At 37.4% G+C, this 27778-nt stretch overlaps 2 protein-coding genes across 3 annotated transcripts; both read left to right on the forward strand.

Moving 5' to 3' along the window:
- The first annotated feature begins 176 nt into the window (after positions 1–176).
- On the forward strand, positions 177–10566 carry LOC113091172 (tripartite motif-containing protein 66-like). 2 transcript variants are annotated; one of them, XM_026256617.1, is made up of 11 exons: positions 177–289; positions 969–1612; positions 4229–4435; positions 5528–5609; positions 5735–5819; positions 6373–6553; positions 6631–7292; positions 7379–7499; positions 7669–7743; positions 7840–7992; positions 9412–10566. In XM_026256617.1, the coding sequence occupies exons 1-11, from the start codon at positions 184–186 to the stop codon at positions 9649–9651; spliced, it is 2556 nt and encodes an 851-aa protein (XP_026112402.1). In that variant the 5' UTR covers positions 177–183; the 3' UTR covers positions 9652–10566. The 2 variants fall into 2 exon arrangements, with proteins under 2 accessions (XP_026112402.1, XP_026112404.1); XM_026256619.1 differs by having other exon boundaries at positions 5531–5609.
- Positions 10567–13806: 3240 nt separating this feature from the next.
- Positions 13807–19702, forward strand: LOC113091174 (ras-related and estrogen-regulated growth inhibitor-like protein). Its single transcript, XM_026256621.1, has 5 exons — positions 13807–14029; positions 14937–14993; positions 16021–16094; positions 16570–16718; positions 17511–19702. Exons 1-5 carry the CDS (start codon positions 13978–13980, stop codon positions 17788–17790), a joined length of 612 nt encoding a protein of 203 aa, XP_026112406.1. The 5' UTR covers positions 13807–13977; the 3' UTR covers positions 17791–19702.
- The last annotated feature ends 8076 nt before the right edge of the window (positions 19703–27778 follow it).

The raw sequence follows: 27778 nt of genomic DNA on the forward strand, positions 1-27778 counted from the left end.
TTTTTTGCGGCTGCATTTAGATCTCTTAGAACTAGCATTGATCATTTTCTCACAAACATAAAAATAGAGAAACATTGCAGAAAGAGTTTCAGTTTCGCTGCCAGAATTGCATGCAATATTTATAACTCAGAGTTCTGTTATCATGAGGTTGATCTATTATTCATTTGTCAGATTGCTCTTCAGATGCAGCAATTACTGGAACCACTGATGCTCTCAGAGGCTTGGACCCAGTTGAAAATCAAGTTTAACTGGGATGCCAGCTTCTGGACCAAGCAGATGTCCACTTTAGGTAAGCTGAGCTATTGGGCAAGGGCATTAGATGGTTATTTTTAAAGCCATTTACATCTGTACTTTATTACACTTTATTACACATTTATCATGTTAAACTAGATTTGCACATCCTGAAGGAAATTTCAAGCCCTCAAACTTTAAAATTTGTTTTAAAGTTGGTTTTAGACTGGTTCTGTGTAAATTCAATTTGGCAGCTGTATAAAAGTGACTATAAAAGTAGACCAATCACAATGCAGTATACAAATATGATGGCATTATCACTTCTGTTAATTCGGAATGGACATTTTTTTATTAAATGAGCTTACAACTAATTTTCCTTAAAAAGACCACACTTTTTTTTTTAGTTATAACTTTTAATGAAAATATTCTTCGTCATAGTAATTAGCCAATCCTAAAATGTATCAGAAAAACATGTATCATATCTTTGTTAGCAGTAAGTTTTAATTAGAATCATTCTAATTATAAAAAAAATATTATTTATACCAAAAAATGATGATAATTACATTTTATCAATAATGTGCATGTTTTTGTCTTGTCTTCCTTATCACTGAGGACATAGAAATAAGCTTTCTTACGCATTCACCACTAGATTAACACTGGTGGACAAGAAGAAAACGTCAATGTTTGAGGAATATCTGTGGCCGTGCAAGCTCTTTAATCATTCTTGCTTGCTTTAGGTCAGCTGGTTGTTGATGGTGGAAGTCGTTCATACTCAGAGGTTGTGGGTCATCCCAGTATCCTGCGACCCCAGCCTGTCCCATGCATAGCAATACCTCCTCTGTGCCATGCAGTGCATGACCCTGGCTGCGCCTGCCAGACCTTCTGCCAGCCCCAGCTCTGCTGCCTTCACTGCAGACCTACTCAGTCCATCTCTTTGGATAAATTCCCTGCTCAATGTCCTCAGGCCACCAGGCGGAGCTCCCCGCCGTCCCTTCACAGCTGCTGGGAGGCTGATGCATCTGTCCCAGGGCATCCACCAGGAGCTCAGCCTATACAGCCGTCCACCTCACACCCTGGATCTGAGCTTGTCCAGCATGGAGTCAGCTCAGCTTCACCTAGGCAGCCAGTCGGATCCAACAACCATCCGCTCCCTGCTAATTCCAACCAAGCTGCCATGGATGGCAGAAACTCTGCACCAGGCCAGGCTCCCTGTGAAAGAGAGCAAACATCTGCACATGAAGCAACCACAGGGCAAGAAGCATCACCAGACAGAGAGCTGCTGCAGGTCCACAATCAGGCTCAAGTGCAGATGAATACAGAAACCAGCAACCAGCCTATGATTGAACTGCAGCCTATCATTGCTCGCATCAGTGACGACAGGGTGAGTTTAATTAATGTGTGTTTATCTGCCTTTTGCATAGCAATACCTTTGCTCTCAGTGTGCTCAGTGCTGACCACAATCCTCAGGCCTGGAGCTCTTTTGTGCTTGCAAAGGTTGCATGTCAACCACGCTGTTTACTGGTCTACACCACAAGTCCTAGCAGATGAAAAGGCCATTGAGGAGCACTGCAAGTGTGCTAAAGCATTGACGAGAACTGAAGTGTGGGGTCCTTACAGTATACTGACTCAGATTTTTTAGTAGCTGATAATTCGTTTTTCAGTGTCAAGATTTTAGGTTAAAACTTCTATGACTGAATTAATGTAAAGTATGCATTTACAGCAAAGCTACGGGTCATCATAACTATTATTACCATATAACATTTGAAGAACTCACTTTTCCTGTGGTGCAGCCAGTGTTGGGGGTAAAGAATTATAAGTAATGCGAGTCTGCTTTCATCAAGTAACTAGTAAAGTAATGCATTACTTTTTGATTTATAAGAAAATAAGCTTAACTTTTCAAATAATTAACGCTAGTTACCCTGTTTTCTCATGTACTTACTGACAGCTCTTGTGTTGAAATCAAGAGTGAGTGCAGAGGCATTGTATGCGTGTTGTGTAAACATGATGTTTATATAATGTTTAATTCTAGACTAAATTTCAAAAACAGATTCAGTATTCCTCAAATTGAATAAAAGTATTCAAATGCAAACTCTGGACATGATGCAAACATGTTAAAACAAATATTAAGAATAAGTAATGTGATTAGTTACATTAGTTAGATTACATGAAAAAGTCATGTAAATTATTAATATCCATGTGTAATTTTTGTACAGTTTATCAATATTATGTACATTTTCATACTTAGCCCAAGCTAAAATGTTTTATCCAGTAGTATTTGTAAGCAAAAAATATAGTAAAAATATTTTGTATTTACAATGAGGTTAAATGAGGCATATGTTTTTAAGCTGTATGAGGTCATAAAAATGACAAGTAATAAATCAATAATGAAAATAAATGTTTTAATATTATTTATTATATATATGTGTGTATTATATTATTATTGATTATTATTTTAACTATTGTGTTCAAAGTATTGCATACTTTATATTAAATAATAATAATAATAATAATAATAATAATAATAATAATAATAATAATAATTCATAATATATTAAAAACAATTAATGATTAATGAAAAATAGTTTTAGTTGAAGTATAGCACTTCCAACATGGAGTGGTCACCACTGTAACTAACTGTCACACTTCATGTCACCCATTTACTGTAGTTTCTTATTTATTTTTAATTTTTGAACATGTTGTGCTTGTGCTTTAAGTGTATTTAGAGATGGTGACAGCGTGAGAACACTGAACTCAACATCGCAACATGCTCCACCACTCTCAATACTAATTTAGAAAGAGGAAATTGAATCATTACAGGCAGCATCATCTCTATTTATGTGGCTGTAATGTGTTTTCAACTTGACAGCCGCTGACAACACATCTGCAAGCAGATGGTGAGACATAAGTGAGGACAACTGTGGTGCGAGCTCAGAAACAATCAAGACCACACAATAACACACACACACACACACAAACTTGCTCTGCTCAGCAACCACTCCTTAAGCTTTATTGGATGAGAACAAAATCAGGCAATAGAAGTTATTATTAGATCTCATGATATCAGTATTTTAATACATTTTCCTAGGACAAACACCAATCAAAATCAGTTTCCCCTGTAAGATTTGGCACTCCAGAGGCAAATGTTTTTTATGTATCATCTTCAGCCCATAACTGTGACATGATTAAAGGGAGAGGGAAAAGCACTTGGGTGCAACCACATATTTACTTAACCTGGCATTAATGAGAAGCTAAGGGAATTGAAGGAGCCGGCTGTTGCATTTTTCTTCATCTCGCTGTAGAGCCCACACGATTACCTTTAAAGTCTCTGAGACCTCCTACCTTCTCTCTGCTCCCACACACGCTTGCAAGACACTCTCCACAGCTCGATTTATTCCACCCTCTCCTCCTGGGCTTCTATCAGGTGAGTGTTTTTAATCCTGAGGTAATTACGAGAGAAAAGAGAGGGAGGAAAAAAACCAAGAGTGCTAAAAGACAGATGGAGGAGGGGTTACGTCGAGCATACGGGCTGCTGCCTCCTACTCTGACATTTGTCGCGTTAGTGAAGGATGCAGTCGCTTGGGCTTTTCTAGAACTTCTCGCATTAGTGAAATGATGACAAGAGAAGAAGAGGGCCATGGAGGAGAGAAAGTCTAATCTCTGATGTGTTAATGCTGCTTATTCAAAGAAGCCTTCCATGCCCCAGATGTGGGATTTACATACGATAATTGGTGCTGTAACTAAGTCATATATTATCAGGAGAATTATTTTGTAGTGTTCTGAGATGCGGCACATTTCTCTCTGCATTTGATAGATGTGATTGTTCTTTCTTTTACTCCAAACTAGTGTAGGTACTGTGCATTGTCACACTCAAGGTTGTTGTTCCTCACCTTCATGTCCTCTGTTGTCACTGTTGCTATGGTTGTAGTGTGCCGCATATGCTGTCGAGATCACTTTTAGCCTAGCGCTGCGCTAATGAGACTTTGGCTCTCTTCCGTAGAGATCCTCAGCGCTGGAGACATTCACGCTGGCTCAAGGCCGAGCAGGTAACGGCCAGAGCCGTTCCGGTTCAAAGAGGGCTTCCAGGTCTCAGAGCACCTCAAAAGGACCCAGAGGACCTCGTAAAAGTCTGTGTAAAGCCAGGATGAACAGGGCTGCTCATAGCCTGGCAACAGTGGCAGGGGACCAGGGATGCACAACACAGCAGGTAAACTTTTTATATACAGTACGTGACGAGACAGACATACCCTCTTTTCACAGCGATGCCATAGAAGAATCATTTTTGGTTCCCCAAACACTTCTTAAAAGAATCATGTTTTTTCTTAGTGTGGACTGTGAAAAACCTTTTGTGGAATGGAAAGATTCCATGGATGTTAAGATTCTTCATGGAACCAACAATGTCAAAATGTCATTTTATGAGATGTTTTTAAGAGTGTAGACATGGAGACTTGTATTAGTGCAGTACACTTTATTTACATTGTTGTGGAAATTGCGAGGCCTTTGAGAAAGGTTGAGAGCCACTATATATGTGAGTTTTGTCCCAGAGCTCTGCATTTTTTTATATAGTGAAAAAACTAAACAAAAATTCAAAGTTGTACTTAAACCAAACATTATTAGAATGTTTTACAAGAACATATTAGTTCAGTCAAAATTTAATTACTATTTATTTGTAATTATTTGTGAAATGCACTATCAAGAGTTAAAATTTTCACCACTTAAGTGTTTTTTTTTTTTTTTCTCAGTATAGGGATTTTGTTATAGCCTTTTGGCGTAGTCGTAATGTTAAACACGGACCCCACAAACTTTTTTGAAAATATATTTCTAGAAAGATAACAATAGTATATTAGTATGAATTATTCACTATATTAATATTAATAATAATTGACATGGATGAAAGGCTGTTGTCCTGATGTGCTTTTCATTACGATTCATTTTAATGTCCATTTCAAACATGTCTGTTATACAGTCCAAAACACATTTGTTCCAGTGTACACAGCTCTATTGCTTGCCTTTTAAGGGATAAGCCAGATGATGTACATCAAAAGAGATAACTGTTGTCTTGGAAACAGTTCGTTGAACCCCTTTTGTTAGAGAACAAATTAGATGCAGCAGCCCACATAACTGATTGTATTTGGTTTAACAAGTTCACTGTTGGCTCATATTGATATCTGCTGATTTAGTCTGAATGCTGATGTTGTGACATCACTGCATCCATTACCTGTCGTCAAAGTGGCAGCGTTTCAGAATTTTGATTTTGCTGTTAATTTCTTTAATCTGGGTTTGTTTTGGTTAATCTCAGCAGGTCTGTGCACAACCCGATGCTTCTGAGATGATCCCAGGACACACTGCATCCTCTCTGACCACCTACAAGTCTGAACCAGGTTAAGAGGCCACTTATGATTTCCATATAAGCTTTTTTTCATGTTCAACTTGCAATAGAAATACACATAATGAGGACATTTCGTAGTGGATTAAACAGTCTAAATGCCATTTTCCCTGGTTTCAGATAACGTTTATGCATATGCCTATGAAAACAGAAAACAGAAAACCAGAAAGAAGAAAAGATTGTCTCGAGAGGATCTGGATAGCAGGTAGAATTTAGAAATTAAATTAGAAAAAGCTACAGGTTTACTGCGCTTGTTTGTAGGGCTGCACAATTCAGGCAAAAATGTTGTGTTTAAATATAAATATGTCTAAAAATAATTAAAATAATATTAATTATTAATATTTTATTGCTACGAAATTATTGGTTATTATTGTTGTTATTATTTTATTGTCTTTGTTCATATGAAACAATAAAATAAATAACACTATTATAATATTTCACTGTAAAATAAAAGTATTAAGGAAAATTTTATATTATTAATAAATACATTTGTAAAAACTGAAAAATTTTCCATACCGTAATAACTATAAATGGTTCTGATTAAGTATGGTAAGATACAAGTGACCCAAACTCATGTGCAACAGCATTTACAGTGAACTGAGCAGCTCTGAGAAACTCCTTTGTAAAAGAATGCAACACCACACGAAGCCATACACAGTTTTGGTTTCATTTATATTGTATTGTATTGTATTGTATTGTGCAGCCCTAATAGTAACATTGGAAATGTACCTTGAATTATTCTAATTTTTTTCCTACAGTGACAAAGAAGCCTCCGATGGTTCGAAGGTTCCAGTTGTGTGTCTTGAGCGACTCAAGATCCTAGTGTCACGACATCCTCCGCAGAACCATCAGGGCACAGACCTTACTTCTCAAACTGAGCCTGGACTCAAACCTGAAGAAACTGTCTACAGGGTGCTAGAGAGAAAGGTCACTTCTCAGGTATCATTTTAAAGTTGCTGAAATGCTTTTCTAGGTTTTGTATCATCTCACAGTTAATAATATTAATGTCCTTCAAGGGAACTTTGGATAAGGAGTCAGTTCAGACAGAGGACAGCATGTCACCCACAGAGCAGCTATCACCAGAGTCATCTGGCTCCCTTGAGGTTTCTCAGCCTCCTGTGCAAGAATTTTGCAACATAACCCAAGAGTCCGGGGTACTAGCCATCTCCAGTGATTCAGATCCAGTCTTACAACCTGACACTGAAGAAATAGACTCCCCATCTGAACTCAGATCAGTGACAGGTTCTGATTTCCAAACTGAATCCATAAGAGAGGCCGAACTGGGCTCGGATGCAGACGTGGAATCGGAGCTCCTGCAGGATTCAGATCCGAGCTCCCAATCTGAACTGCAGGTCGAATTTGAATCGGATGTGATTTCGGAGCAGCCTTCTGAATCGGCGCTCTCAGCTTCTGAACAAGAATTTGAATCGGATCCAGATTCCACAGCCGAAGTGACTCTGAATCTTGAACCGGAGTCTGAATGGGAAGCCGAGCAGCCGGTTCTCCCACCTGTCTCCGGCTCTGAGACTGTATCAGAACCTGCAGCTGAAAGCCCTGAGATAGAGAATGAGGACTTCTGTGCGGTCTGTCTCATCGGAGGAGACCTTCTCTGCTGTGACCGTTGCCCCAAGGTCTTTCACCTGTCATGCCATGTCCCCCCTCTCCATAGTTTCCCCATGTAAGCCATTCTCCCTCCTACTTCACATGTCCACCTGTGTCTTTACACACTGCTGAAACTAACTGTATCATCTCGGGCTTCCACAGAGGCGACTGGATTTGCACCCTGTGCAGGGATGTGGAGCAGCCAGAGGTGGAATATGACTGTGAGAGTGACCAGATGTCCACAGCTTTGCTGGCATATGGGCTGTCGGCGTGTGACCAGAGGGTAAGTGAAGGGGATGTCAAGTCTCATCTGGCCTAGCTCTGACTAATCCTGTGACCTCAGAGGTCTGGGAGTCTAAATCCAAAAAAAGCTCCTCCCTCAAGAGTTTTACAGCGTGTCTAACAAACGTCAAATATCTCTGTTGACTGATGGCTTGTCTGTTTGATCACAGAAATGCGAGAAGCTGACGCTGCTGATCCTCAGCAACATTCTCAGCGCCCCGTTCCACGAGCCTGTCAGCCCTCTGGTAATTTTAAAATGAATATCTTGTGATTCTGTATTTGTAGATGATACTTTCATCTATCTTTCCATCTGTTCATTTTTTATCTTTATCTATTTTTAGGCCCGTCATTATTATCAGATCATCAAGAAACCCATGGATTTGTCTGTCATTCGGAACAGGCTCAGCAGAACCGGCAACACACACTATCGTTCCCCGCAAGAGTTTGTGGCTGATGTCCTGCTCATGTTCAAAAACTGTGCCAAGTTCAACTACGTGAGTGAAATGCTTTATTTTGTTAATCTTCCTCCTCCTAGCCATTAGCGGGGAATATTTAATTTCAGAACTGATTCACGTTCAGACCACATACTGATGTAATGATTATGTTTTGCTTTTTTAATATCCTGTTTAATTTAGCTGAAATTAAATTTTGAATAGATAAGGTAAAAAAAAAAAAACACTCATCTGTGTTTATTTTGTGTATTTGCGTTGTAGAATAAATGAAGCTCTGAACGTACGTTTGGGAGGAGTTTGTTCATCTAATCCTGTCAATCAAATTACAAGAATATAATGTGGCTACTCCTCCAAATCCATCTTCATTTCTTGTACACTACATTACCAAGAGTATGTGGCAGTGTAGCAATGTCACATGATCCTTCAGAAAGCATTCTAATACTCTCATCTGGTGCTCGATTATTTAATAATTATAATTGGTGTTCTGCTTAATATTTTTGTGGATACTAATACATTTTTCAAGATTCTTTGATGAATATAGAATGTTTAAAAGAACAACATTTATTTGAAATAGAAGTCTTTTGTAACTTAAATGAAATAGATGTCTTTACTGTCCTAAGTCCTTGCTGAATATAAATATTAATTTTAATATTTTTATCATTTATATATAAATGACATTTAAAAATAAATTAAAATAGAAAAGTAATTTTAAATTGTAATAATATACTGTTTTAATTACATTTTTGATCAAATAAATGCAGCCTTGGTGAGCATAAGATACTTTTTTCAGAAACACAAAACCTATAATGTATATTTTTATTAACCCTTTTTTTTCTTGTTTTTAGCATGGACCTCAATATATTTTACGGAGCCCAGGACATGACATGCAAGAAAAAATTAATAGATTGTGCGTACGATTTACTAATGCACATGATTACTATTGCGTTCCCTCGATTTACTATTGCGTTCCCTTGATTTGCTAAATCGTGCGCACAATTTAGCAAATCGAGGGAACAAATTAGCAAATTGTTGGTAATATTTATAAATCGAGTGAACTAAATAGTAAAATGAGGGAATGCAATAGTAATCGTGTGCACATTTTAGTACATTGAGGAAACAAATTAGTAAATCGTACACACGATTTAGCCTACAATTTTTTCCTGCATGTCATGTGCGGGGCTCCGTAATATTTAGTTAAATATATGCTTATAAAAATAAAGCACATTTAAGATACTCCCTACATTTAATAACTTAATCTTGTAGAAAACAATATATATTTTTTGTAGATACTGATGGACTTATCATCAAGATGGTAGGGCATTATTGGCATGTAGCAGAATCATGTACTTTAGTTAGATATACTATTAAATATGTATAGGAATATGCTTGGGCATATGGATGTCTCTAGATCTTAAGAGGTCAGAAATTGCAGATCTTGACAATGCTGCTTTCTCTCTCCAGCCGGACTCAGAGGTGGCTCAGGCAGGCCATAGTCTACAGTCCTTTTTTACATCCAAACTGAGGGAGGTTTTCCCAGATCTGACCTGCCCTGTCCAGGAGGAGGAGGACTCAGACAATGAGGATCATGAGGAGCTGCAGAGAGCCATGGTGACTGGATTTCCCTGGCCAGAGAGAAAAGAGCAGAGCCACAGGAAGAGGAAGAGAAGGCACTCCCTCAACTGGAGGAGAAATCACTATTAGATGTGCCTCTCTCTCTCTCTCTCTCTCTCTCTCTATATATATGTATATATATATATATATATATGTACAGAGACATTTGACCAACTTGCTCTTAGTTTTCCATCCTGGTTGACTTGCTTTTGTAAGATTCATGTTGAAATACAGTACATGCTTTTTCTGAGGACTAATCTCACACATTGTATCCTGTTAATGTGTTATACTGTTATCTGTAGCTTTGGGTAGGTGTTGATATAAGCCTATATCTCCAGACTTGGCCTAAGGTCTTGCACTAGTATTTATTCCAGCGCTTATACTTACATGAAATTGTACAATCAATTTGATAGCTGACTGGTTGCTGGCAACTGCTATTTAGTAAATATATAGATAAGCAACATTCACTGGTAATATTATACAATATAATTGCTCTAAATTTCCTTCCTCTTTTTATCCAAATATCCCTTCTAATGAGGTACTTTCTTCCAGCTGTTTTACTGTGATGATTTTATTGACCTGTAGAGGGAGCACTTCATATAGCCCGTGGCAACACATTAGTTCATATTGGACTTTTTCAGCGGCAGGAGGATGTGCGTAATGTGACTGAAACCCACAAGCCCTTTTTAGAATTAAAGAGGGATAATATTAGGCTGTTGCTACACAACTGTGATGTTTTAAATGAATCTTTTAATTGCGCATTGACTAATGAGACAAAATAAGTCTCTTTTCACAGATGTATGGAACACTTTTTAGTCCAGCATGTTCCTCCATGTGGTTCACGAACAGGTTTGATATTCGTATGTCTTCTGAATTTTGTAATACTGGTCTTAATTGCTGAAATTGCTGTGCAGATCATGTTAGGTCGTCTAATAATGCTATTAACTATCTTTAGCTGGATTGTATTTAGTCTTAAAATATATATACTGTATGGTGTAAATATGCAATTCATACTTTGATGTTTCCTTCTGCTATACAAACAACATTGCTTCTCCCTAATGTTTTCATGTTTTCAAATGCACCTTATTTAAATATAAAGTCAGTTATGGATGAAATGTTGCCGATTTAACCTTTAAGACTTTGCAGAATTTAAATCCAAGCCTTACATATTGGTGCGCTGAAGTCACCAAAGAAATATCTGAGTGATGTTTTTGTTTTTTGGCCTTTCTAGTATTATCATCAATGGCCTGCCAAAAGTAAATTTTATCACAAATGAATCATGCAAGTAATTGCTTTTTCCAAAAACAACTGTTAACTTCTAGCTTTGATTGAAATGTGCAAAATAGAGGTTAAAACTACATCTGGAATTTTTCAATATAATTTGCTGTGTCAACAAACCCTTCCTACTGCATCATTAATTTTCTTGTGACATTTACAGTTTAGGGAAATTGGCATTAGCTCAGGTAGACATGCAGCTTTTAAACACTTAAATCCCTAAAGGCATATACACAAAGCATATTTATTATAAAATAGATTTTTCTGAGTGTGTTACTGATTTTTATAAGTGTTGGATGGGTTAACAGACTGAAACTTTAGACAACTTTTCGACAAGTTCAGCATCCAATAGCTTTAGAATCTGTGTAATTCCATTACACAAAAGACAGACATCTCTGACACACTTGTGTACACATTTGAAAACAGGTCTGTTCCAACTACATGTTCTAATTCAATGTTACTTGCAGGGAACTGATTAAAAATCATTTCAACTTTTAAAGCATTACTTGTGGAAATAGAGCTCTAAAAGCAAGAGAGTTGCAGAAGTGCAGTGTTGGTGTCGGTCTGAGTGGAGTATGTGACTCACTGGTGTTCCTTTTGTGAGCATGTGAACACTATAATAAGTATTGTGAGGGCTTTTTCCCACAGAGCAGACACTTGCTTGAGCTCCCGGAGATTCTTGAGGCTGTATTGTTGCATGTGGAGTTCTGACAGATTAATAAGGTCTGGCCATCCAACAGCACGGAGGGCATAAGCCAAGAAGAGGGCCCTGGATAATTTCATTACAAGGGAAAAACATACGGATGCCATCTCCACCGGCCACGCTAAATCAAAATGAGGTTTTTCCACTTTGTGTTTGATATGTGAAAACAAAATGCATATGTCTTCTGCACGAGGGAAACATGTCACTGTTTTAGTTCAAGATTCTGAAATCAAGGCTGTTGTTTAGTATGACATCAGTTTGATTAATGACTTGTGCATTGCTTTTTAAAAATAGCAGTAGTTCAATTTCTATTCTTTCTTTAGTAATATCTTCAATCAAGACTGTATACAAAAGAAATTAAGCATCAAATAATTCTGCACGCAAGACGAATATACTATACTAAACGCAGATGAATAATTTGATTCTTGCTGTAATCTCACAGGCTCACGTACGGGACAATCTTCAGATAAAAAGATATTAAGTGAGCTTTGATGCTATCTAAAAGGGTGATCATTTTCTTCAGTTTTCCTTTACAAATTGAGTTTCCCTGGAAAGGTACTGTGCGTCTTAACCCCAGCAGACATTTCCTGGCTCATCTTAACTGACAGCTTCCTGATGACACTTAAATCAGTCTGGGTCTGGGTCTTGGAGAATACCCCCAGTACCTGCAGGATTACATCCCTGATTGTCTTAAAGATGGGGGATAAGAGCAGAGCCCCCACAAGGCTGCACTAAACACAGACAAGATGCAATAATTCTACTGGCAGCTTTTAAATCCCACTTTTCTCTTCTTCTCGTGAGATACAGCTGCTGCCCTCGGCCCCCGACCCAACCCCCCCCCCCCCCCAGCTTTTAGTACTCATTTATAATGACTCCTAAGGGAGGTAATAATTTCTTGTAGTTTATTGGGCAATTTTTGCCTATTTTGTGTGCCTTTTGAAATAATTGATTGTGATTAGACATGCAACTGCATTTGGAATATGTAAATAATTACGAAAAGTAAATAAGCGAAATGTTTCATAACATGTTGCAGTCTAATAGAATCAATATTTAGGCCTTTGCAAATGAGAAGTTTATAGCTCTAACAAATGTTTTAGAACCGATAAAATATTGTGAGGTCTTATGAAACTTTAACTTGCATTCACCATGATTGATTCACATCTGTGTGCAGCTTCCTTCTGTTTCATAATCATAATAGCTATACTTCCATTTCATAATCACAATTTCTTTTTTTTCTGTCAGTGATTGCTTGTTTTCAGGTCGTCTTTGTAAGCTTTTTAACTTGAGCAACTTGAGTGGTATTCTGTTTTTTAGTCTCACTGAGAATTCCACTCTGTCTAAAGCGATATACTCAGTAATGAAATGGACTAAGCCTGATATATGCCACATATTTGTGGTGCCAGGCACACTTTGAGCTTTTGTATTTCTAAAGTGTCTGTGTGTCCTCGAATGAGAAAAAACAAATGAAACATAACAGAATAATAATGGGACTGCAGTGAACTCAGCTGAAGAATGAAAAGATACAGAGAGAGAGAGAGAAAAAAGGACTGCGGAAAAAAGACTCCCTGACCAGTGTAGCAGCCCTTGAAATTGAAGTTTGGATGGCTGAACATCTTTCAATTTTTTGGAACTGTTCTGGAAAAGAGGGAAAATTGATTGCTGCTCTCCACTTTAAAAGGAATTGATCCCTGCAATCAAAATATGGATGACATTCTTGGCCCAGTTGTACGTTGGCACTGAGAACTTTGCTGTTGGGGCTAACATGTTCGCCCAGATAATTGAGAGATAGCATACTTGATGCAAGACAGATTTGCCAACCACTTTAAATAAATGTCCCAAACTTCAGTTTCAGTAAGACTATGTATACTTTAATACTTCATATAGGGACTTGGCTGAGAGGATATACACCATCAGGTACAAAGCTGTCCTGTCACTGGCACAGTACCCTTTCAAAGGGTACACCTTTACCACTAAAAGGTGCATATTAGTACTTAAATGGTACATAATAGTATTATTTCTGAGAGCAACAAGCAACCAGAAGAGTATATGCACAGTAAACGGAATGTTCTAGAATCTCAGCATGATTTGATTCCTGATTATTTTCCAATAGTTTGGATCAAAATCAGATCACAGAGCACTTTGGTTTAAATTCACAAAAGCAAAGTTCTCCACTTATCTGTATAACTTTTCAGTATGGAAGGGATGTTGAATTGACCTTGTGGCAGCTCAGCACTCTATGAGCAGTGGGAGGGGAGATGGACAAGAAGAACATCTGCGAGTACAACAGAGAGTAAGAGAGAGAGAGAGAGAAAGAGAAAGAGAGGGAGCGTGGCACCACTTTACCGAGAAGAGTAAATAATAAAGAGTTGTAGCTCGGACTGTCCAACTACTTGGACACAGAGAAGCACAGCAAACATCGGGCACCATCTACTACAACAATGAATGACATCAAACTAGCCCTGCTGGGCAGTGAGGGAGCAGGCAAATCTGGTGAGTGCTCATCTTATACTCTACTGTATGTAGTGTGTACATTTTATATGCATATCTAAATATGTGTCTTTCAGATTAACTTAAACTTTACAGCAACATGTGCCTGTTGCCTGGTCCTCACATTCGGAGTTGGAAATGTGTGTGTGGGAGTGCTTCACAATGCACCAAGACATTATGTCTGCCCTCTACAAACACTCAAAGCACTTTGTATATTGGAACAGATCAGAAGTGAGGTCATGGTTATACAAGTCATCTGAGAGGGAAATTGAAAGAGATGGCTGTGAGAGGCAAGTAATTGCTGAAATTGGGGAAAGATTATTTTTTGTTCCACTCAGCAGCATAAGAACATTTAGCCCTTGAGGCTGCATACCTGTGCTAATGATTATTAAGTGTTTGGGAAATGATAATGCCACGTCCCCCGAGAATAAAACTAGTTTAGTCGGGGGTCCTAAATCAGGGTTCGGATCCGAATGGCCAGGGTAAAGACAGAACAGAACAAGGAAGGTATATTGTTGCAAATTTGAGGGTTGAGGAATATTAAATCCTGACTGCTTAATGGTTTATAACTGGTTGGGGGAATTGAAAGCAGCTTTCACGATGCTGCCTCGGACTGTGTATTTATACACGGAAACTCAAGCCTTGACTTCAATAAGCACAGCATAGCTTCATGGCTCAAATATTTAATATAGACCAGGTAGTGTGCTCATGGGGAAATGTAACAGTTTTTCCTTTGCCAAATATGCACCAGCATTCACTGCAGACTGGCCAAGTTTTGACGAGGGGCTGTTCTTTGACCTTGTTCTCTCTCTTCCTATTTTAAACTGTAATATGAGGCATTTACATCAAGGCTTAGGATGATCAATCTCAATAACTGACTGATCAATCAAATCCTGTCTCTTGTCCTCAGCGGTTTTGGTGAGATTTTTGACAAAGCGATTCATAGGAGAATATGCGTCAAATACCAGTAAGTAAAATCTCACACACAGCATGTATTTTATTAATGCAAGAGTACTTCCTTTTATATGTATCTGAGTTTAAAAATGTATGCGTGAAATGAGTAAAAGGATTAAAATAACTAAACAAAGAATACATTGAAACAAAGCTTATTGCATAAAAGTGAGAAATCGAGTACATTGTAAAATAGTTTTGCCGTATATATTTATATATATTTATGATGGCGGTTTACAATTAATTGATTAATCATGTGACTTTCTCTTTAACCTGTTTTATTTTGGTGGTTTTCAGCACATTTTAAGGTACAAAGCAGATTTTGGTACTTCTAGTAGTTTGGTAAATTATCATAACTTAATGAAATGAAGTTGTAAAATATACAGGCACCATTATGCCATCCTTTAATACCTGAAACATTGTCACTGTATATTTTACATTGAGTTTTTTTAAACATACATTTTGACAGTGTGTTTATTTTGATTTGATGAGCTCTACAGAGATAGTAGTGAATGCTGTCATAATGTACTTACCTCATGTCATTCCAAACCTTTATGAGTTAATTGCTTACAATATTTATTCCATACGATATAATGGGGTTCCGTTTAGTTTTACTCCTTTAGCTTTCATTATATGGACAAAAACAGTAAACCGTTCCTCATAATGTCAACTTTTGTGACCCACAGAAGAAAGACAGGAAAGACATTAGGCTGAGTAAATGATTACACAATTTTCATCCCTTAATAAATAAATGTTTACACTGATTGTAAAAGGCTCAACTGGTAGTGTATGTTTTCCTGTTGTCTAGTTCCTAAAAGTCTATTCCATCTAATCATGCCAAGGATTTTTTGAGGCTCCCAGTAATCACTGCATATCTGATACAACTACATGTGTACATCACATCACATGCACTCAGTGTCTACTTTTATTCCCTTGAATGTTATATTAGCCTCTAACAGTCTACCTTGATTTCAGGGGTCTGATTTTATGATGTGCACGTTTGTTTTAATACCAAGGATTTTATCCAACGTTGTTTGTTACAGACTCCTTATACCAAAAAAGGCTTTCCATTGATGGAAGACAGCTGAACTTGGAAGTCTTTGATCCGTGCTCACAGGTATGTGTTTATTCTTTCATAACGGCTACCCTGAGCTCATGACAAGCATTCATACAAACACTGCCATAGGGCAACATGCTCGGATATACCTGCTTCTTGTGAGAAATGCATATTGTGTTCTGATGGGATTTATGGTCTTTCCCTGAAGCAGAGTATACAGTGCAGAGCCTTTAAAAACAGAGCCTCACGTCTAACAGCTGCTGCATCTGGGAACTTTTACTTCGCCAGTTTACTTTGATTTCCAAAACTGAATCATGAGATGTACACCTTTCTACCCTGTAACTAAACACCTGTGTATATACAGTCAACACCGGTATGGCAGTCAATCACTGCATCCAAAACAAAAACTTCTGGTAGAGATCTAGTCAACTCTAAACAAATGAAATAACAATCCACTTTTCCATTTTGTCGGACGGGACTTTACATGAGCATGTTTTTTTTGACTGGATCTCTGTGTGCCCCCACCTCTTGGCAGAGTGGAGAAAGCAGATGTATCCTAGAGGAACCACTGGACTGGGCTGATGGTTTTGTGGTGGTGTACACCATCAGTGACCGTACGTCCTTCCTAAATGCCAAAAACATCCTGGCACAGATCAAAGAGAGTCGTCGAGAGACCTGTAAAGGGTGAGTCAGAGTATCTTCAGTGACCTTTTGACCTTCGTCAGATGACTGGAATAGGATGATGGTGTTTTAATGAATTAATGAGGACCATTTGCAGAACAGAGTGGAGGCTTCCTACTTGGATCTGTGCACATCTGTAAAGGACAGTCTTGGGTCACATCAAATAATCAAAAGAACTGTAAGATTTCCAGTGGTTTGGATAACTGTATTATGATCAGCAGGCCAAAGCTTTCCATTTTAGTCCATCACATTTAAAAAGAAATGTAAAAGTCTGGATGGTTTAGGTTTCACATTTGTCATTTGAAAGTCCTTTTTGAAACAGTAGTAAGTGAGCATGAGACTGGGCATCTGGAGCCCATTAGAACCCCGAAATGGGCAAGGAGATCACTCACGGGTGGTCAAAATCCAACATCCAAAACCGGCTTAAAACTTTGACACTTCAAAAATAGCAGCAAGTGGTTTGACTTATAACATGAAGTTTTAGCTTCGCAACAAATTTCCAACCCATTTCCAACCACATTGTGACCATTTGATATGTTTTAATGTCAAATTGTTCCACTTTCTATGGTGTCAGATGAGGAAAAATGTAGGCAATGCCATTGCCATTGTTCCAATTAGGACACACAGTGTGAGAAATGAATCTCAGAGTAAGAACATGTTCAGATTCAATATGGATGTTACTATTTAATGTCACATTTACATTTTAAACTATAAGAAGCAATTATAAATGTTTTCCTAACCACTAATCAATTTACACTACTCTTGAAAGCGAATAATCAGATTTCAATTCAATAGGGAGGTTCCCATCTGCCTGGTGGGTAACAAGCAGGACTTATGCCACAGCCGCCAAGTGAGTGAAGAGGAGGGCCGCTCTCTTGCCCAGGAGAACAAATGCATCTTCCAGGAGGTTTCAGCGGCTGAGAACTACCTGGAGATCTCCAACCTCTTCACAAAGCTCATCCGCCATGTGATGGAACAGCTTAAGCATAGAGGCGACCGCAGGCGGTACAGTGGCTCCAAATCCATGGCCAAGCTCATAAACAATGTCTTTGGCAAGAGGAGACAGTCTGTTTGAGTGCAGCACATGAAAAGCCTAGAAAAGAGCAATGAGTCAGTCTCCATTGAATCAGTAATGGAGATTTCACCCTGTTAAACCTGATGTTCTTGGAAATGTTTTAGGCTTCGATACATAGTGCAAATTCAAACCACTATGAGAAATCCCACACAGCCGAGAACATCGTATATAGCAGGGGTTCTCAAACTTTTGGATTGCTGACACAGTATCCCATGCATTGACACATACTTCGCACTTACCATATCTGCATTTATTTGCAAAAATCATTTTAGTTCAAGAGTTACCTTTATGGAATGTGTTTTTCTTTAGAAAGAAAAATATTTGCCTTATGTTTCTTTATTATTTTATGATTTTTCTTTTATTTCTTTCAGGAGAGTCAGAAAACCCAAAGCAACTTTTGTCTTAAAATTCATATTTTTGTTGGCAAATATTCACCTCTTGATAATATTTTCAATATCTCTAAGAATAATGGGGAATGTTTGCAAATTGGTGAAGCGTTTGCTTTTCTCTTGAAAGAGTAGCACATATTATTTCACTTGCACTCTGAAAAATGTTTAATGGCATGAGACCGGGTTTGCGTCAAGGAATGCACAAAAAAGTTGAGGTGAATGTCATATATCAAGATGCTGTGATGAGGTGTAAAATGCAGATAAATTACCTTTCTAACAAAAACCCATCACTGAGGAAAGAAAATAAAACTCTCCTGCATTCCTTCTGTAGCATTCTTAGGGCCTCTTTCGAATAAAAACAATGAACTGCAGCTTTTCCCCACGTACAGTTGCAAGAAGAGGTTTGTGGACCCTTGGGAATGACCCGTGTAAAAACACACTCTGGTTTGTTAATCACAAAAACAAGGTAAAACAAACTAACAAAGAATGTTCCCAGAACTTTGGTTAATGTTCTGTCAACTTTCTCGCAAAGTTATGAAAAAGAGTTCTTCCAGTAATGTTAACAGAATGTTAGTTCAGAGTTATCTGGTCTTTACTAATGTTCTCAAAACATTAGCACTAAACATCATACATAATTCATGGAATGTTTTATCTCTGAATTGTTTTAGTTGGACAATAGTTGGCTGGGATAGTGCTGATCACTTCATTAAAAGTTAACAGTATAGATTGGAAAGAGAACTGTATGTGAACTGTTAAATCACTTAAACCCTGTCATGTTTTCGTATCTCTAGAGTCAAGAGAACTGGTGGATGAGTGGATATGTTATTGTGGCACTGTATTTTTACAGCTACAGTGAAGATGTCAGCTAAACAACACAAATCATACGAGAAGGGCATTGGTCCTGGAATATAATACAGTGATGTTGTTGATAAATACCAGTGACATTTATGTGTGAGCCAGTTTTCGATCATTGCCCCAATGTTTAGTGGCTCAAGGCCCTTGCAAGTGCTTGAATTTGTGTTTATGATATACTGATTCACAACGTAGGGGAATGGGGAGCAACAGAAGCCATGAAAGACTTCCAAAAAAATAAACTTCAAAGAATCTCAGAAATATCAATAAATTGAGAGTTGTCGATGGAGAAAACAAAGGTAAAGTTTTTTTGTGCAAGGCTGCTTATAAGATGATGTAATAAACAGAATTTACTGCTGCTAATTAAGTTACAAAATACAATACTGATTGTACTTTCAGTTTATTGTTTAGGTACCAGTAATGTCATGTTTAGTTCAGTAGTTTGAGAGATTAGCTTAAGCAGGTTGTGTTTGTCTATTTTTGTTTATTGTATGTTCCACTTTATATTGTAACTGTACAGAACTTTGCTTGCTATTGTAGTTAAAGTGGAATGTGTACCTTGATTTTTTAAAATGTGTTAAGATGTTCACTAACATAATAACCAATGTTTTTTTTTCTATTGCTATTTTTCTTTTATAATTAATAAAAAAAATGTGTTTGCTTCTTAGATAGACATTCTATCATAACCTGATATATTAACAATGAATCTTCTCTTTCTGTGTCTAAAGTGTTGATCTATACTATCTATTTCAGTCAAGTATAAATTGATTCTATTTTCACGAGTGCAACTTATTAATGAACTTTATCAATGTAGCCATTTCAGTGTTTTAGTTTAAATTCCATACCTGTTGTTTTAAAATCTTTCATGCAATTTGTTTTTTTAGTACATTTACTAAATTACCATTTGTTTTCTTACCATATTGACCTACAATAAAATGTACATAAAATGTAAATAAAAATGAATGTAACAAAACTTTAAAGTTATGCAGTACCTCACAAGCTCTAAAAAATGAATATACTTAAGTTGTACTTTAAAAAAAAAAAGCATTTCTTCAGAATAGCATGCCACTGCCAGACCTTCAGGAAAAATACCACATGTCCCACTTTAAAATTAGACTAAACAAAGTCATGAACCTTACAGGAGCTGCTGATCCACTAGATGGAGACAAACACAACTGATACATTAACCATAAGCAAAATCTAAAAGAGAAGAACATTTTGTTACTGATCAATGCCATCTCATTTTGACTGATGGAAGTTACTGTTTAAATTTGCATTTTAAAACAAAACTTTATATAGCATAATATTCACACACAATTTTAAATATCAAATTTAATTAAAAGCGTATTAAATAATTTCCTGCAGTAATTTCAGCGGCAGTACGTGTAAGATTAAAGTAAATGTCTTTAAATAGGCTATGCCACTACATACACAATACCTTTAAGAGCAGTGATTCTGCTGTGTTTCATTAAACTGTTCTGATGAATCCTTGTCTGACTAGAAAGCAACAGCATAGCCTACTGATCCTAGAGAGAGACATTTTCTGTCACAATCACATCGTGTGCACAGTATTTTGTCGGCTCATTTGAGTCAGTTCAATGAACTGGAATCGGTTCGTGATTCATTAGGAATCATTCGACGCACTGAATCATTTGGATCGTTTTTTCTACTCGCAACTTTAAAGCTACGTTAGGTAACTTTTGACGCTCTAGCGGTTAATAAACAGAACTGCTTGCGTCTTGCGGAAGAACATCGTAGCCGGTGTCCTGACATTTTATCCTACCCCGTCAGATTTTCCTACCCGGGTTTACTGCGCACGCGCACATCAATATCGCGTCCTTTGTCTCATGCTAAACAACGATATTTAATGTATCTGCATTACTGTAAGGGTAGGTTTAGGGCTGGGGTAGGTGTAGACTTTAATAAAAACGCAATCTAATTGGTAGAAAATAATATTTATTGTTGGATTCCTGTAACTGTATCCCTTTTAGCTACAACCGCGAATATAACACATAATTACTGTATTTGCAGTACTGTAAGGGTATGATTAGGGTTGTGGTAGGTGTAGACGTTAATAAACCATAACTTTACAGTAGAATTTTCATTGTGGAATTGTACTACCCACTGTTTTGGTGGGAGGTAGGAAAATCTGACAGCGTAGGACAAATCGACCGAACACCGGAACTACTTCTCTCTGTTTCTGTCTATGTTGAATCACAAAGGCACTGGGTTACTACGCCGCGGTATCCCCGAAGCAATCTAAAATAGTCCGAATGTAAACACTTATTATAGGTGCACCCTAGTGATTCAGGACAAGCCAAAAAAAAAAAAAACGGTTTGGAAAATGGATTCATGGTGTACTCGCTTATTATATACATTTTTCTACATTTTGAACACAAACAAAGTTTACGGACCGCAGTATGGGATTAGAATCCCGCCAAATGTATTGCAGTCACAGATCGAAAAATAATAAGCATAAATAACATATTTAAAACACGTGTAAAATAATAATGCACAAAACGAAAAACATGCAATTTTTTTAATAACAAACAGGGCAGTCATGGATTACACAAAACTGAAACATGAATTAAAAATTTTCCAAATTGCAAACAAAATCAGGTTTCCTGCTCATATGTTATTTTTTTGTGTGCTTGTGGTTTTTTCCCCCTTTGCTTGTTTCCACGTTCTACGCTTGTATTTCTAAAAGTTGCAGTTTGAGTTTCATGTAAATCAGGGCAGGCTTCAGCGTCACCATTGGCCGCAAGTTCTAGATTGACAGCTGCGCCTCTAGCCAATCAGTTCTCAATCAGTCTAGCCAGGGAGTTGACGTCACTCCAATGCAACTCGTGGCTGCTGTGGAAGGTGTGTGAAGATGGATAACCAGCATCAGCAGACAAATCCAGGATGATCTCAGGTGATTAGCCATAAATATTTTGTTAGTGGGTGACAGAAACATTCCCTTTGTGTATTATGATATTTTCTTTAAGCACTAGCCTATGTAGTCCGAGTAGGCCGATATCCTGTTAACACGTGTCTTGTTAGTTTGGTTTATTTACCAATACTTTATATTTTAGGCAGTTGGGCTGCATGATAAATCACACGCAATATTTAATTTATCTTGTCAGTAAAGCCGGTTGTGTAATCAGCGGTAAATCTCCATCACCTGCGCGCTTTCACAAGGAGCAGCATTAGCGTTCGACTTCGTGTAGTGCTCGTCATGTCCCTCACAGCACACCGTAGTTCGCCCTCCTCCCTCTCGATGGAGGAAAGTTTGGACAACTGCATCTTAAATTCTCTTGCATCAAGGTGACCTGTAAGGAGCATCACAGCGGAAAATGCCTTGGCAAAGTAGACAACGCACACGAAAGGTAAGTGTATATTTATAAAAGCAGGTTGTCTTCATGTCTTGTGAGCTTTCATCGAACTTCGAAGAGGAAGCGCGAACTGGCCAAGCGCTGTATGTTGCCATGGCAACATGTCCCTGAGCGGCAGTGTAATTTTCATCTCACTAATGTGAACCTAAATAAATCTTATTCGACCATTTATCGCGGAGAATACTATGAACATGTCTCTGTAGTCGCATAATGTACACCATTATGCTGAAAGCTCTATGTTACTTTAATTCTGTTTTGGAGCTCAACACGACTAAAAAATTCTGAGAAATGTTGCTTGGTTAACAGCTATCCATTAAATGAGAGAAACAAGAAAAGAAAAGAAAAAACCTACTAAAATAATACAGAAGTAAGTATTTTTAAAAAAAATCTTAAAAAGACAACTGTATGCTGTATGTTTATAAAATAAATTGGTCAAACAGAAGAATTAGATTTTAGCACACTCAGGATGTAGTCACCAAACCATGGCATACACAAGCGTAATGGGTGTTTTGAAACATATGAGAGAAATATAACATCTATTATTATGCAGGTTCTATGCCAGATAATTATATTTAGCTGGAACAGGTCACAGGGAGTTAATTGCTACTTGCACGAGATTTAAATAATTATTTGCTTTAAGCTACTGAATATTTGCCGTGGTTGTGCCAGCCTGCCAGGTCTCATTTTGTCTTACAAAATAGACTTTATGTTGCAAAGTGGAGTATGAACTAATATTTAGCATAGTTTCATTCTATCATTCTGTAAGCAAATACGATCAAATATATGGAATAATGAAAAATAGGTCTAGACGGTTTCAACGGCATCAACATAAACAAACGTTACTGCTCATGAGCGCTTTTGTGGACCTAATTTAACTTCCAGTAGGCTTCCAAATAGAATCAATAACAACAGCCAAGTCCTTCTAGAGTAGATATTTTTTGATAACAAACAAAATAGGTTTGCTGCGTGGATCGGGCGGACTTAATGAAAATGCAAATTCATTCTTTTCCAGTAGGAGATGTTTTAAAGCATAGACATAAAGCGCGAGAAATAGAGGTTTCCCCAGTAATGTTAACAGCTGTAAACAAAGCAGAGCTGGTACGCTCACACTCTGCTTTATCAGGCATACAACATGCAAGTCTTTCTTTCAGAAATACAGCGATATAAAAACACATGTGCCTCGTTTTGATATTTAAACATATAAATGTAAGGAATTATTATTAAACGTGCAGTATGTAACGTTACTCATGTTTATTCAACGAAGCCTTTTTGAAAATCGATCCGTTTTAAAATTGTGGCGAGTCTCCAAAAATAAATAAATGTATGGGAACACATCCCGCAGCACAACCACCTGAGCCCAACTTCAGTCTACGCATCACTTTGACTTTGACTGCGTTTGTACCGCTAGGCAGACCGATATACACAACACAGACCGGAAGTTAACTTAGGTCCAGGCGCGTGCGTCCGATGAAACCGTCTATTGAGAATGAGAAGTTGTAGTCATAGAACAAACCCCTCCCTCGATATCACGGTCTCCGCCATGTTGGAAGGATACCGGCGGCGAAACAGGATTGTTTACATGTGTTGTTAAGAGGAGGTTCTCGCAATTCTGCACTGTTTTACCATGCCTGGAAGTTACTGCTGCGTTAAAAACTACTGCAGTACCTCAAACGAAACATATGGAAAATATAGGAACAATGGAATACAGTTTTTTTTAGGTTACACCAAGCGCAAAACAGCTGTATTTGGAGAAGCTCTCAAGCGGCACAGAGACCTGGACCATTTACCTCCATGCACACATATAGACATTGGGAATTATATATTTTTTTGTTTAAGTTACTACACAATGCAGGAGTTTAAAAGCCACAAGTCTTTGGAAAGTTGCGAGGCTTTCTGCTGTGGCTGGGTCCATCTACAGCAGGTGAAGAAAACAGTGTGTTTTTTTTGTTGGGGGCTGCAAAGTGGACAAACCAGTTCTGGGTTAGCCAGGGTAGTTAAATGTGTGATTGCGAGATGTAAATGTCCGGGTTAGATTAAAGCCATTAACAGCGTGAATGCAAAGTGACTTACATTGTAAACAATATAATTCCCAATGTCCATATGTGTGCACTGAGGTAAATTGTTCAGGTCTCTGTGCCGCTGCAGGGAGCTGCCTGAGAGCTTCTCCAAACACCAGTTTTGCGCTTGGTGTGAGCTTGTTCCTGTAAGGTCCCCTTTCTTTCACCTTATGTTTTTGCATTGCTTTACTTTCTTCCTTTTCTTTCGCGTATTCGTAGATCCGTCTTGATCTGTTCCGCGCAAAAATGAAAGCGCTCTGAAATGTTTAGTCGCGCCTCTGTGAAGTTCTCAAGGCATTGCCCCTGGCAACAGATAGCGTATCCTGCCATCAGGGCTGACCGGCTCAGACCCCTCCCAAATCAACCCAAATCGGCACGTGACTCCTCAATCTCAATAGGTAGGGAAGCAGCAAGACATGACTGAATTCTTTGTTTGCATCACATCCTATATATTAAAATGCCTTTATCTGGTTGGATTTTGAAGCTTAGAAGTGTCCTTAATTGCTACCTGTGATATTCCAGTCGGTATGGAGTGTGGTTGGCACTTGGCAGTTGGTGGAAAGAATAAACGTGATAGAGGAACTGAAAGGAGTACATTTATTTATAGGCTTAGGCTATATGTCAATGTTTAGATTAGAGAACATTAGAGACATTAGAGACATTAGAGAAAACTTAAAAAAAAAAAAAAAAAAAGAACTAAATATGAAGTACATATATGAAAATAGTCACTAAATATTTGCTTGTTTATCTCTAGAACTCATTTGATTTTCTTCTAGATGTACATCTAGATGTAATTGATGTTTTTGGGTGCTCTGAAAGCTTGGCTGAAACCATTTTCCTTTAGGTATACACAAAATACTACATGTCACTGAACAAACACAAACGCTAAACACAAACGCTAAATGCACAAGCCATATCATGATTTTAGTTTTATTTTGATAATTCAATAGATTTATAGTCATTCTGGCTAACAGTTGAAAAGTAGTACTAAATATTTTATTTAGCAAACCACAGAGTAATGCATGCCAGTCATTAGCACAATGCCATAGTAAATGCTCATAAGGGAGTGCTGGCTAACTTCCTTAAGCACTGCATCAAAGATACCGTTTGATGTGCTCTTTCTTTTGTGATATGTTAGGTGTCCTGTTGAGCTCCTCAAATATTTACATTCTGAAGAATTGTTAATGATTGCAATCGTTCATTAATGCAGACTGTGCTGTGTGTTGTCCTTTTTCTTGAAGCTCACATAAGTTCTTTTGTTTCGCTGACATTCAAGGCTAGATTGTTGTTATAACCCTATCCTCTTCTGCAGAGAGGGTCCCTGTGTACTCATTATTATCACTGATTAACCCAATAATGTTGTTGTCATCAGGAAACTTGATGATTGTGCTCTATACTGTGTAGAGATGCAGTGAATGGTTGAATAATGAGTATAATTAGGGCTGAGGCAAAAGCCCTGTGGAGTGCTGGTCTTAATTATTTTCATGGATAAGGTGATGTTTCCCATCTTGACCACCTGGCTTCTGCATTTTAAAAGTCCAGCACCCCAATACATTTACTCATATCCAATAGTTTTTAAGAGTATCTTGATAGAATCACATTAGTATGTTAAATATGTGGATTACTGTAAATTTGTTGTAGTGTTACCGGGTAAAGGGACTTTTATCTCATGAATCCTGCATGTTGTTGTATTGTTTTTGAAATATCATTATTGCAAAAAAGTAATTAAACTTAAAATGTCTATATTTAACAACATATTAACAATTAGGCAGTAAATATTTTATTTTTAATTTTCACAAACATTAAGACCACAACAATAGCTTTATTTTACAATGAAAATGAAAGTTATTATGTTGATAATAATTCTGATGGATTCCGTCTGTTAATTCTGTGAATGATTCAGCAGAATTATTCTAGCTGGTAACTTTCGAGACTGTGAGTCTCTCTGAATGATTCATTTAAAGAACTGGCTCATAAGAGTCATTTGTTTGTGAACCAGATTACACCGGTAGTGCTGTATGTATTTGCATTATTTTTAAAGAGACAAAAACACGTAAATAGAAAGACTTGTTTTCTTGTTAATACTTTGGATCACACCACACTTTTAACATGTTGTCTCATCACATGGTTTAAACAGATTATTTCTTTTGTTGCGACATTTGGTGTCCTCTGGACTTCTAAGCATACCTTTTTTGGTTATTTTATTTTGCCTTTGAAGTATGAATTCATCTAGACTCTCCACCCTTCTCAACAACAAGTTGATATCCTGGTTTAGAGTGAGGTACAATCTGAGACCTCCGAACCTCCTCCAACAAAGAATATAGTCATGAGATTTTGGTTTACATTTTCAAGACAAGCCATATTTATATGCATGAAGTCATTGATAGGTTTACAGATATGACCCCTTCTGTAACATTTTCATGAGTTGTTGGACTATATTAAGTGGCATGTTAAACAGGAAAACATTATGTAGTATGGTGAGGTGCACTCAGGTAAATTATGATTATGAGGTTAAATGACTTCAATAGTGTAAGCAGTCTGGACAAGCAAGGCACTCTATCACTTTGTAATGTAATTCCAAGCTTCATTAAGACGTTGACGTTTATCATTTTTCATCAAAGGCACCTGTCAATGAATAATTAAGCTGCTGATGAGAGGTAAAATCCTTAGTAAAAGTAGAGCAGGAGACCACTGCTTCATGCAAGGTTTGATTTCAATTTGCTTTATAGCTCAGATCTAATGTAAAATAGCAATAATTGACCTTCAAATAATGGTCAAAACATCTGTGAAACTATGGCATCCTTCAAGCACAACATCAAATATTTAATAATATTTCATGAATGCTTCAATAATATACTACAGGTGCTAGGCTTCTGCAAATAATCCTCTTGGTCATGTATTCATTGATAAATAATTTAAATAAGTAATTCAAGTTATGCAGTACATTGTCATATCCCCATCATAATAGGTCTTAATATATAGGCGTATCTCAATGAATTAGAATGTCGTGGAAAAGTTCATTTATTTCAGTAATTCACCTAAAATTTTGAAAACCGTGTATTAAATAAATTCAGTGCACACAGACTGAAGTAGTTTAAGTCTTTGGCTCTTTTAATTGCGATTATTTTGACTCACATTTAACAAAAACCCACCAATCCACTATCTCAAGAAATTAGAATACTTCATAAGTCCAATAAAAATAATAATAATAAAAAAAACATTTTTAGTGAATGGTTGGCCTTCTGGAAAGTATGATCATTTACTGTAGATTTACTCAATACTAGGTAGGGGCTCCTTTTGCTTTAATTACTGCCTC

Source organism: Carassius auratus, unplaced genomic scaffold (assembly GCF_003368295.1).
Source record: "Carassius auratus strain Wakin unplaced genomic scaffold, ASM336829v1 scaf_tig00214110, whole genome shotgun sequence".
Classification (NCBI taxonomy): domain Eukaryota; kingdom Metazoa; phylum Chordata; class Actinopteri; order Cypriniformes; family Cyprinidae; genus Carassius; species Carassius auratus.